The 11,893-nt window shown below is 43.6% G+C and overlaps 2 protein-coding genes across 2 annotated transcripts; both read left to right on the top strand.

Moving 5' to 3' along the window:
- Positions 1–427: 427 nt before the first annotated feature.
- LOC146636645 (5,6-dihydroxyindole-2-carboxylic acid oxidase-like) lies at positions 428–4,005 on the top strand. Its single transcript, XM_085350962.1, has 7 exons — positions 428–782; positions 909–1,231; positions 2,733–2,937; positions 3,051–3,218; positions 3,314–3,493; positions 3,584–3,730; positions 3,818–4,005. The coding sequence occupies exons 1-7, from the start codon at positions 428–430 to the stop codon at positions 4,003–4,005; spliced, it is 1,566 nt and encodes a 521-aa protein (XP_085207088.1).
- Positions 4,006–6,315: 2,310 nt separating this feature from the next.
- lurap1l (leucine rich adaptor protein 1 like) lies at positions 6,316–10,460 on the top strand. Its single transcript, XM_085350961.1, has 2 exons — positions 6,316–6,698; positions 10,043–10,460. The coding sequence occupies exons 1-2, from the start codon at positions 6,492–6,494 to the stop codon at positions 10,430–10,432; spliced, it is 597 nt and encodes a 198-aa protein (XP_085207087.1). The 5' UTR covers positions 6,316–6,491; the 3' UTR covers positions 10,433–10,460.
- The last annotated feature ends 1,433 nt before the right edge of the window (positions 10,461–11,893 follow it).

Here is an 11,893-nt window from a genome sequence, read left to right as displayed (position 1 = left end):
GACTTTCTTACATTTAATGCTGTGTTTATTCGGTCGACTGTAGACATCCAGGGACTTTTTTTTAGAGGAATAAAAGTGTGCATGACCGGATCACACTACCTTCTCCATCCCTAGGAAATATGATGTTATGTGATGGGATCACGCGGGAGTCAGTAAATCCGGTAGTCATGCGCTAATCCGGTATTTAAGGTCGTCGGTTCAGTGGTTTTGGGGGGGAAACAGAAGTGGAGTCTTGCGTGGGTGCATGGAAGGTGGAGGTTTACACCCACTCATTTGGCAGAGAAGAAATAACTTCTGATGTGAAGTGATGCAAGTGTATTTTGGGGGAAAATAATTAGTTCAGGTTTGTACTCGAAGTCAGTCAGTAAAAACAGACTCGAAACCAGCCGTGCGTAAAACTTTGGCAGCGACTTTTCTTTTTTGGATAATGTGGCAGTTCTGCTTTTTGGTGATTGTGGGCGCGGTGGTTGTGAGCGCTCAGTTCCCCAGAGAGTGTGTGACTCCAGAGGGTCTCAGGAGTGGACAGTGCTGCCCGTCGCCTTCTGGACTGCCTAATGACCCGTGTGGCTCCAGCACCGGGCGTGGACAGTGTGTGTCGGTGGCGGTGGACACACAGCCGCATGGGCCTCAGTACCCGCACGACGGACGGGATGATCGGGAACGATGGCCCAGCCGTTTTTTCAGCCGTACCTGTCAGTGTAACGGAAACTTCAGTGGTCATAACTGCGGCCGCTGTAAACACGGATTGACCGGGCCCAACTGTGACCAAAGAGTTCCTGTTGGTAAGTGCAAAAAAGCTGCCAAAAATGTACCAATTACGCGCATCTTGGGTATTAAAAACTGATTTCCAATTAGCGCGACCGGTTGAGCTAATATGTTTTTTTTTCTCCAATGCTATAATCCTCCAGTGAGAAGAAACGTGATGCAGCTCAGCGCGGAGGAAAAGCGTGCGTTCGTGAACGCATTGGACCAGGCCAAGCGCACGGTGCACCCCGATCTGGTGATCGCAACGCGGCACTATCCGGGCATCTTTGGCCCTGACGGGAACACCACGCAGTTTGAAAACGTCTCCATCTACAATTACTTCGTTTGGTCCCACTATTACTCCGTCAGCAAGACCTTCCTGGGCGCGGGGCAGGCCAGTTTTGGGGGCGTGGATTTTTCGCACGAGGGCCCCGGTTTCCTGACCTGGCACAGGTACCACCTGCTCCAGCTGGAGCGAGACATGCAGGTGAGATCTATAACAGCGTACACTGTAGTATTGCGGATGTCATTAGGGTCTTTTTAACTCAAATTTGAAAAAGAAAAAAAAACTAACTGATTTTGTTGCCTGAGAGTCGCTAATCATCACTTAATTGTTTATCGACATCTTTAATTTACCAGTTTAACACCGACAAATGTCCTTCTTGCCTCCCACCACCCCACCCTCCCCTGCCCGCTTGTTTTGTTTTGTCTAATGCGCTGTAATGGCGAAGAAATCATAATTGACGAAGCAATGTCACACCTTAATAAGCGAGCAGCGCGCAAAATGTGACTTTAACCACTTCAAATTAGAGATTGGATTCGGTCTGCACACCATCCATTTGGAGAAAACAGCACTGAAAGGAGCTTTGTTGAAGAGGCGTTATTAGACTTTAACGATCACGAAAGTGACACGTGGAGAATGTTAATAATCCGCTCCAGGGTCGGTGTTGCATGCATCAGTCGGGTCACAATTAAGGGCAGAGAATGAGGCTGCTGTGTGTGCTGTGTGGGTTTGAACCCTGTCAGTGTTGGACTCCTGCAGAGAAGCTCCTTCCTTATCCTGAGCAAGTTTCTGGTTTAAATTGGGATCCCTAATTAGTGTCTTGTTTTTTGTTGTTCTGTTTTCATCCTCAAATCTGTCACACTGGTGAAGTTTGAGGGAAATAATAATAATAATAATAATGGATTGCATTTATATAGCGCTTTTCGGGGCCCTCAAAGCGCTTTACAATTCTACTATTCATTCACTCTCACATTCACACACTGCTGGAGGCTCTTTTTTTCTCCAGTAAGAATTAGAATGAACTGTCTCTGCTTCTTGTCCTGCTGCATTTAAATCATATAGGTAAGAATGCCTGGATTTTATTAGTGTGGTGGGGGGGTTTCTATCTTCAACTCACTCTTTTACCCGACTGGTTTCATATCAGCAAGCATAGACTTTAAAAGTGGGATTTGGTAAGTTTTCCTTTGATAAACCACCGGAGAAGAAGAATTGAAGGAGGGAATAATTCACAGCCAAGCAGACAGATTATGTTCCTTTGAGATTCATGAATATTTTGCCCCTATAAATCCTCTATTGAAACATTTTCTTTACCTTTACGCCTTATCTTAAACTACGAGGTTTTGCATTGGAAAGTCATGAAATAAGTCGGAAGCAGAGCAAGAGCGCTGCACTGCAACTTCCTTTCACAAAGTTTCATCATTTCTGAATCCATCGTGACTTTATAGCGCCGTATACATCCCCCCAACTTCTGTCTTCATATAGACGTTCTACATAACTAAAGGGATTAAAAAGACTTCCACTAGAGCTTTCTTTTTTAGCACAATTTATTAAAAATAAACGAAACTTTAAATTAGATCAGAAAGATTGCAATACCGACTCTTCAGACTGAATGCATTTGGTTTGCATCACAGTCAAATACATCCTTATCCATGGCGACACACTCTAACCCAGCCATGCTTTGATTTTATTCATACTCAATACCCAGGACATGCTGCAAAACCCTTCCTTCGCCCTGCCCTACTGGAACTTTGCTATCGGGGGAAACACATGTGACATCTGCACAGATGACCTGATGGGAGCCAGGAGCAATTTTGACATGAACTCTCTGAGTTCTAACTCCATATTCTCCCAGTGGAGAGTCGTCTGTGAGAGCGTGGAGGACTACGACACGCTGGGAACCATCTGCAACAGTGAGGCTGGAGACTGGTGATGTTGCAGTGATCTGTGGGGGGGTTTTGTTTTGGAGTTCTTTTTGAAAATACGGTAATATCCAGGTTGTTTTCCTTTCCCTCCCTCCCTCCAGGCACCGAGTCTTCTCCCATTAGAAGAAACCCGGCAGGAAATGTGAACAGGCCTATGGTCCAGCGTCTCCCGGAGCCCCAGGACGTGGCAGACTGCCTGCAGGTCAACACTTTTGACACGCCGCCATTTTTCTCCACCTCCTCTGAAAGCTTCAGGAACACCATTGAAGGTGAGCGAGCACAAAGATATTTCTGTCTGTCTGTCATACAACTCTTTTGCGTTCACATACACAGCTTTTCGTGCCCTTTCGTGCTATTTTGGCAGGCTACAGCGCCCCCAAGGGGAACTACGACCCTATAGTGAGGAGCCTCCACAACCTGGCTCATTTGTTCCTGAACGGGACAGGAGGACAGACTCACCTCTCCCCGAACGACCCCATCTTCGTCCTGCTCCACACCTTTACCGACGCAATATTTGATGAATGGTTGAGGAGGCACAGCCCAGGTCTTTCAGTAGCATCTGTTTTTAAAAAACGTATTGTCCTTCATAATGGCGCGGTGAGCTTTTGTGCTAATTTAAAGTGCTTCCCGACAGATGCGGCTGTGTACCCAGAACAAGATGCTCCCATCGGTCACAACAGGCGCTACAACATGGTGCCCTTCTGGCCTCCGGTGACCAACTCGGAGATGTTTGTGACCGCCCCTGAAAACCTCGGTTACTCTTACCAAGCCGAATGGCCAGGTACACATTTGACCCGCACGCCTTTAATCTCGCCTTCAGAGAAATGCTCAGATGACCTGTAATCATTGTTTACTCCTGCCTTTCCAGGTGAAAATTTCACCCTGAGCGAAATAATAACCATGGCCATAGTCGCTGCCCTTGTGGTCGTCGCGGTCGTTTTCGCTCTCACCACGTGTGCTGTGCGTGCCCGGTCTCACAGGAAGGAGGGCCACCAGCCTCTGCTCGGGGATCAGTACCAGCGCTACGATGATGAGAAAAGCCAATCTGTTGTATAAACTCTCTCTCACACACACAGACACACACAAGCCCCACTTTAAAGCGCCTCTTTGTCTCACAGTGACACGCTTGTGTGGTTTGTTAAAGTCTGAATCTGTTCTCACTAGAACATAAAATCATCTCTTTTGTTGCTGCATTTGTGCGTCTATATTTACAAATAGTGCAGATGTAAATATTGACTTTTACATTTCCTACTTACTGAAGACTTTTTATAATGAAAAGGCCCTGAAATAGACTTTCACCCCGTCTCTGCCCAGCGTCACCCCTCCAGGACCCTGAATTTGATCAGTGGTTAAAAAAAGGCCTTAAATCAGGAATTGCATATCAAGATCAGCTGACTTCTAAGTTCAGTGTTTGCTGATTCACTTAACAAAAAGGGGGCACGCCTGAAAGGAATGTGCCAGTGAGCGTTTTACATCCATTTAAAGTAATGAAGGAAGTAATACTTCCTGAACATGACTATCGTTTTACTAACTGCATACTCTACATCATCCCCTGAGTTTATCTGACTTTTTAGGTTCGCTTGGTTTAGCTGCACAATACCAGAAAAGGTATATTTTATCAAAGTGCCCATGCAATTAAGCCATATTACCCACAAGGGGGTGCTGTAGTTTAATTTCTAGAACTCTGCAGGACCTACTGAACGTTCAATAGATAGATATGCTTTTTTATGATGTGTTAAGTTACTGTTTCACCTGACTTGAAATGTTGCTAATAAACGAAGAAGTAGAAGGAAAATAAAGCACAGTGGTGATTTAGATCAAATGTAAAAGAGTGTCAAGAGTCTTTATTTTCTGTCTTTTTAGCTGAAACACATTTTTCATACAATAGTTGAAAAATGTAATTTATACTTTTGTATTTTTACATAAATAATTCTGTTGAACTTAGGGGCTTTACATTAAATAGTTTGGCATCTGGGAATCATTTATGCTACTTAAGGGTGTGAACAATGCAGGCCCACGGGAAAATCACAGAATTTGATGTGGAACAAATACAGTGTAGAAAATTGGCATAGATAGCAGTGGGCATGGATTTCAGGCTCATTTGCTGCCCTGCGCCCTCGTGCAGATGGTGTTACGCGATAAGCGGCACTGCCCACGAGGTTAAACACTGTTTGCATTGAGTTTTTTGCAAAGCAGTGAAACAAATGTTTAGACTTTTTGTGAAACGTCTTGAAATGTCATGAAACCATGACGCTTTCTTTCCAGGCTCTTTACACTACCATGACCTGGATGATTGAGAATCTGCGCAGAGACGTATTTAAACTCTTGACTCAAGAAAAAACTAGAAGAAGTTAGCTTCAGCTGCTTCATTATTCACAAAGGGTGTTTAGTTTTTACACCAGATGGCCTTCTTGATAAGAGCCCCAGAGGCCTTGGGTGACACCAGGGATCTTTTGCTTGTTAGCCAAGTGTGTAAACCCCTGTACTATGGAGCCACTAATCCTAATAAGTGCCCTAATATTACAAAGGTTTTAGCATTAAAATAAACTTAATGCTTAAAGTCTCCACAGAGACCCAAGTCTCCTTTGTTGTTGGGTCAGGAAGTCTGACAAATCGAGGGGTACAACATGGACCTACTTGTTGTATTGACCCCTCGTGACAAGGGAGCAGCCTAACAGTAATCTGGCATGGTGTTGTGTGCGTGTGTCGTCCCTGTGTCTGACAAAAACCTTTACACCGAGCAGCAGGTATACCATCGCCTCAACATCCTACACTGTCGCATACATATGACACAAACAATGCTATAACGACCCCCATACACATTGAGGTGGTACTCAATTGTAATGGAAAATGACCAAAACCAAGCAGAGCAAACTCAGGCTGAGTAGTCGCTAACGAAAAGAGGCATTATATTTTCAGGGGGGGCAGTAACCATGCCCTTCACCCCTCTGGACACGCCCCTGCTATAACTTCATTTATCACTTCTAGCAACCGTCTTTTATTACAGTTACAGGACTCTGAAAGCACCAGTTGACTGTGACTAGTTTCCCTTGACAACACGAGCTCAGCTTGTCGGGGGGGTCACGAGGTGAGAAAATAAAGATAATTAAAAGACCTTGCAAAAAGTTATTCATAATAAAATTTTAAACAGTCATGCTTATTTTCTTTGTGGGCTTTTGCCACCGCTTTTGAAAAATAATATCCTGGAAACACCTCTGCTTTTTTATTTCTCTCGCTCTCTCGTCTCACCTGTAGGGAGTCTGGTTTCAGAGGAAGCTCCCCCAATGGGAGGGTCCGCGGAGAGCGCGTTGTCGTTAAACTGTCCATTCACGAGCTTAAATGGGAGGTCTGTTGCTGTGGCAGCGGTGAGTTTAGCGTCACAGCGAAGAAGCTGCGATGAGCGCGCGCCTTAAAACTTTTATTAGCATACTTTGACTCCACTCCTCTCTGATTAAAGCTCACGCGAACAGCCCGCCAGGCTGTGGGAATATAACCTCCGTGGTCGCAGATAACTGTCCTGACTGCGTGTGTGACACCCCGCGATGGAGGAGGACAACAGCGTCATGCGAGACTTGAAGGACATAGAGACGAAGTTGGGCCGAAAAGTTCCGGACAGTCTCTTTCGCTCTCTCGCCGGAGGGAAACACGACAAGTCCGCAGCGCCGCATTCAGGGAACTGCAAATGTTGCGCTAACTCTGCGGACATAAAAAGACTGGAAAGCAAAATGATGTTTCTCAAACAAGAGATGGTGAGTGTATTGTCTGAGCTCTATAATAGCTTGCAAACAGTTTAAGTCTTCTCTTTAAAGCTTAGTTTCAGGTGTTGTAAGTAATATTTTAATAATTACTTTCAGATAAATGTGGTGGCATCGTTGTTTACTGCCAGGGTGGTCTTGTTTCTTCTGTTGCGTTCAAGGACCTTACCTAGACACAACAGCATTACCTGAGCTCCAGGTATAACCATTAACTGTGAACGACTGTCACGGGGGCAGGTGACAGCCGTTCACACTGTGCTGCGGGCAGAGGACTGTTTGTGAACTCCCGTCACCTCAGGGCGCTCGCCCCCTCTCCTGTCGTATGATCCAGTCCACTGCAGTTGTGCAGCTGTAATTATCTCCCCATGCTTGCATAGTTTTATCTGCAATCACTCAAATTGTTCTCAAATGTCCCTGGAATGTCCTGCTAGTCTCAAACTCCGACAGAGTCGCAGCAACGCGCCATTTTAAAAAGGTCAAGACTGGTATTAGGAGTCCCGAGCAGATGGTGTGTCATAGCCAGCAGACTGACCCGCTGCCACAGATCTCGCTCTGATAGGATTAGTTTATTAAAGATTACTGTAAGGACAATAGTAGATCTGTAATTGGCTTTTTTTAGACTTAAATTTTTGGTGGCAGTTATTTTGTTATGCAAGCATCCTGTAAAAGGAAAAAAATACTAAATGAATTTATTTTAAATGAAGTGAGTGTAATCCCAACTGTGACTGGTCTCTCATTTCAGCCACTAATCCAATCAGACCACTTCCTGCATGCACACTCACAAGTTTGTGCCAAGAAAGTAGCATTTAGCTTTTCTATTGCATTATTTGCGAGCCCAAACTAATCAAAGGAGCAAATGAACTGTAAACTGCAGTCCCACCAGGTCTGTTTGGGGTTTTGTATCACAAATCATGTTTTGCATCCAGTGCAGACAAAAACTGTGCTGCACTAATTGTGTTTCTGATATTCATTTTGTGATAGAGACCCAGTGGTGCCATCCTATTAACACAACATAGCTGCTTGGCCTATAATTCTGGTGTAACTCCATCTGCTGAGCTTCTGTGTGTGTGTTTGTGCATAAGGCAGGTGGTTATACTTGCAAAACAAACACACCGGCAGCAATGTGAGCCAAATGAAGGGTGGTTACAAATCCACTCTAAAGAAAGGCTGTTGTGTCAAAGCAGCTGTCTGGAACAGTCTACCAACCCTGTCTGCCTTCATCTGCCTCAGAGTGTTTTCACTGTAGCAGGATGTTGCAGCTGCCCCTTTACCAATTTTCATTCAGACCGGGCGTTTGTCACCAAGTAGACGCAGGGGGAATCCCTTTTGAATGACTCCATAGGCAGTTCCATCCACCCTCAATAGCATGGTTTGTCAGGGCAGGAAGTTTAGTCAATGGCCATACTGTGTAAAGTAGGCATCGTTTATCCATTGTCCTGAATAAAAACTGTCTCTTGGCTGTGATTTGACATGCGTACAAGTCGTTTTTCCGGTGTCACATGACCCAACAATGACTGGAGTAGATTGTGTTTTCTCTGACTAATTTATCTGTGGGGGAGAGTACTATTTCTGAGACCAGGAATGATCCTTGAACCTTGATGCTTACAGTAGCAATACTGACACTGCTCGTTTTTAGTTGTTTTCTTGGCTTCCACTTTACTTATGAGCTCTATTTCTTGCACTGTTAGTGGACTTTGACTCTGTCTTTAAATTGTCACGCCACAGCTACTGGCAAGAAGTAGTCCAATGCCTGAATTACGCTTCAGCGCGAAATCTACGCCATAATCTTCCAGACCAGTCGGACTCATTGTGATCTGTGTTGACCGGACATGTAGTTACATTTCTCAGGTCCCTTCAGGTTACCTGGAAGGTTACAACATGAGGTTAAAAGGAGTTTCCAGTTACGACTTCGATTTTCCTCAGAAGTCTATATCTGGCATAACTCATACCTGTCTGTTTATCTACAGATTTAAATAGGGTGCTGGTGTTGCTCACGTGGCTGTTACAGGTTACGTAATTGCTGGGTCATTTGCTCCAGTTCTGTCATTATAAATGCTAAGAAGTACACTTTTCACTACTGTGTTTGTTCTTTTGAATGCATAACTGTTAGGCAATTACAACTAAATAAAATACTCTACAAGCTCCCCTGCAGTGTGCTCAGAACAGTCAGACAGTTGAATCTGGAATACCATCTTTGCTCTGGAGATGATGAGAAAATAGTGGGACCAACAGACAAGTCACACAGTAGAAGAAGAATATACTGGCTGGGGAGAAAATAATTTGGTATGTGAAGCATGATAAGACTTTGCAAATGTCATTTTAAGTCAGCCCACAACTCTTTGTCTCAAGCTGAGCAAAGAGGAAGACTGCTAGAACCCAACTGAGATTTTTATGACCAATGCCGATATCTGCTGATTTAAAAATTTGATCTGTCGGGCACATGAAATGTAAACAGACTTCTCAGACATTTATCATGTGTAGTTATTTATGAATCCTCACTAAGATGATATGACCGCGCGCTTTAAAAATAGTCTTGTTTTGTTGTCACGACAAGTAATGGATAACTCGTTTACCTGACTTTGGTCAGATCAGCTGGTAACTGTTTATGGCGTTTCAAACAAAGGCTCTAAACACTAGTGGCATATTTAAAAAGGGAACTTCTTCCTTTTAGTAACAGAAGTACTTGAACTAAGACAAACAATGTCTTTAAAAAAGATTAAATCAGTTACTAGTAAAATAAAAGTAGGTAAGTTACAGAGGCCTGGATGACCTCCTGTATTCCCCAACCAGTTGTCAAGTCGTTGCTGAGAGTTGCTGGGTGAAATTGGTACTAAAGAGGGTCCTACATCAAAAACCTTTTTGTGATTGCTTCGGTCACTAGCAGATTGCCTGTAGTTTGTATGGAAAATGCCTACATGTCTGCCAACAGCTACCGAATACCCTAGGCACATTTTGCAAGTGTTTGTAGACAAGTTGAAGTTTTTCATACAAACTACAGTGGCCACTGCAATCTGCTAGTGGCCAGAGTAATCACAGGATGGTTTTTCATGCAGCCCTCTATACCTTGTTACAACTAATTTGAGCTTGCAAATGACATCAAGTTCGAGCAATTGCCCACAACCCAACTGGAGATCGTCAACCAGTCTCTAGGCATATGTGAAAGGGTCTAATATTACAAGGTGTAGGTTAATTTTTCTTTCCCCCCTTTAAGTTAAGCTTACCCACTGCTTACATTAGCCATGTATTTAGAGAACAGACATATTGATCTGTTAACCATATTTCCTGAAATGCGAAATGCAGTGACCTTACTTGAATGTTTATTTTTCTCCACAATACAGGCAAATCTGCGAGCCATTGACGTAAAGCTCATGCAGCAGCTTATGTCCATCAACGAGGGCATCGAGTCCATCCGCTGGATGATAGATGACAAAGGAAGCGTCGCCAGCCATGACAGCAGCCTAACCGGCAGCTTATACAGCCTGTCGGACAGCCAGGACGGCGCCTCGCTGCGAGGAAGCTTCAATAGTTTGAATGATGGCAACAGTGACGGCCTGGATGGTCTGTCTGTGGGTAGTTACCTGGACACACTAGCAGAGGACCTCCCGGATGAACCCTCGCCTACGGACCTTGATTGTTTTGTGGATAAAACGGTGATCGACGGCGACGCCTTTGCCAAATCGCCTTTGAAACTCAGGGTGGAGTCGGATGAATACTACTGCTTTGGATAATAATGATAAGCTAAATGTGGCGATTACAGAGGGACTACTGTAATTTGTGAAGAATGGTTTTCAAAAGTATTCTTCACTTTTAAAACAAAATGCTATTTTTTTTTCCTCAAATTGTAGCGAGATGTTAGTAAGTCTTACCTGATGACTAATGTTACGTTTTACTTTCCTGACTCTGTCGAATCGACGCGCCTCTTCAAAGCGTTCACGCTTAACATTCATGTCTTAACACTTTAAACGCAGGTTAATTGAAAGGGTGTTTTATCATGATTCAAAGTTCTTGTTTTCAGCTATCCAATACCTCACCGGGTGTATCTGTCACACTTTTTAGCCTAAAGGTATTTTCAAAGGTGGGTGTGGAAAAAGTAGAAACATCAACTGAACAGCCGATTTTCCTCACTATCTGTGGAAAACCCGACTCTGAGTTTGCGTCAGGTCAACCACAATCAGCTGATCCAGACTAGATTGGGATTTAGCAGCCATTTGGAAAATTGGACATTTCATGCTGAGCGATTCTCGAGGTAAAACAGTTTCAAGTGATTAGTCTAAGTGTCACAGCAAGTGCACTTTGCTTCCATGCCAAATCCTGAGCTCCACTGCTGTATGTGTGAAACTTTTAGTTCTGCTTTTTATTGTTTTTGTTTTGTTTACCGACAAGAGTTCCCAAGTCAAACTCTGCTCAGCAGTAGTAGTTAAAGCATGTAGCCTAAAACACAAGAGATTCGTTGCACAGATTCTTGACTGAAAACCAAAGCAGTTTGATTGTCTCATAGATAATTTAGGGCCTGCTTTAACAGCAGATGGGAGGTTTATAAATGATGGACATATGTGGGACACATGTTTTGCTCTGTGGGCAGATTTTAAATTCACTGTTGTTAAAGAACAGTTTAGCGAGAGCGATACACCGCTGTACATACATGTGTTATTTTTAGCTTTAAAGCTCCTGTGTTGACGTATCTGACGTTTGTATTCGCCTGCTTTTTAAAGCAAAAACTGTTTTTTGTTGTTGTTTTGTTTTTGTTTGATTGCTGATGATCTGTTGTGGAAAATGAAATAATATATTGTGATTTTTCTTGCTCATTGTGCTAAGTTGTTTTGTTTTTTCTTTAAGCAAAGAAACTTCTAAGTATGATGCATTCTGAACCTTTAGGTCCCGTTTTTAGAAACAAACCTCATTTTGGGATCCAAATGAGATGGAACGTGAACCTCACAGTGCTCGCCTTTTTTAGCTGATTGAAGTTGAGAATAATCTCTTAATAATGAGGTCAGACTCCGCGGTGCCCCGTGTAATGTGCCGTGGAAAATTACCCTTGTTAATTCACATTGTTAAAAACTCTAAATTGGGCAAATAGCTGTTTATTTGTAACCTTTAAAATATCCAAGCTGTTAACAAAGGAGGAGTGTTTGGAGTCATTTTCTTTGGCTGGCATAAACTAGCGTTATTAAAGATGACAAATCATGCTG

Source organism: Diplotaxodon limnothrissa, linkage group LG3 (genome assembly GCF_057381915.1).
Source record: "Diplotaxodon limnothrissa isolate DT_005_m linkage group LG3, D_limnothrissa_male_GT1.1, whole genome shotgun sequence".
NCBI lineage: Eukaryota > Metazoa > Chordata > Actinopteri > Cichliformes > Cichlidae > Diplotaxodon > Diplotaxodon limnothrissa.
The sequence above is the reverse complement of the archived record's forward strand: the minus strand, read 5'-3'. Positions and strand labels throughout refer to the sequence as shown.

Bases quoted from the DNA above. Each gene is read 5' to 3' on its own strand.
- LOC146636645 (XM_085350962.1), top strand. From the start codon at position 428: ATGTGGCAGTTCTGCTTTTTGGTGATTGTGGGCGCGGTGGTTGTGAGC. The intron at 783-908 runs GTAAGTGCAAAA...ATAATCCTCCAG, and splicing joins TGACCAAAGAGTTCCTGTTG to TGAGAAGAAACGTGATGCAG. The intron at 3,731-3,817 runs GTACACATTTGA...CTGCCTTTCCAG, and splicing joins TTACCAAGCCGAATGGCCAG to GTGAAAATTTCACCCTGAGC.
- lurap1l (XM_085350961.1), top strand. From the start codon at position 6,492: ATGGAGGAGGACAACAGCGTCATGCGAGACTTGAAGGACATAGAGACG. The intron at 6,699-10,042 runs GTGAGTGTATTG...TCCACAATACAG, and splicing joins TGTTTCTCAAACAAGAGATG to GCAAATCTGCGAGCCATTGA.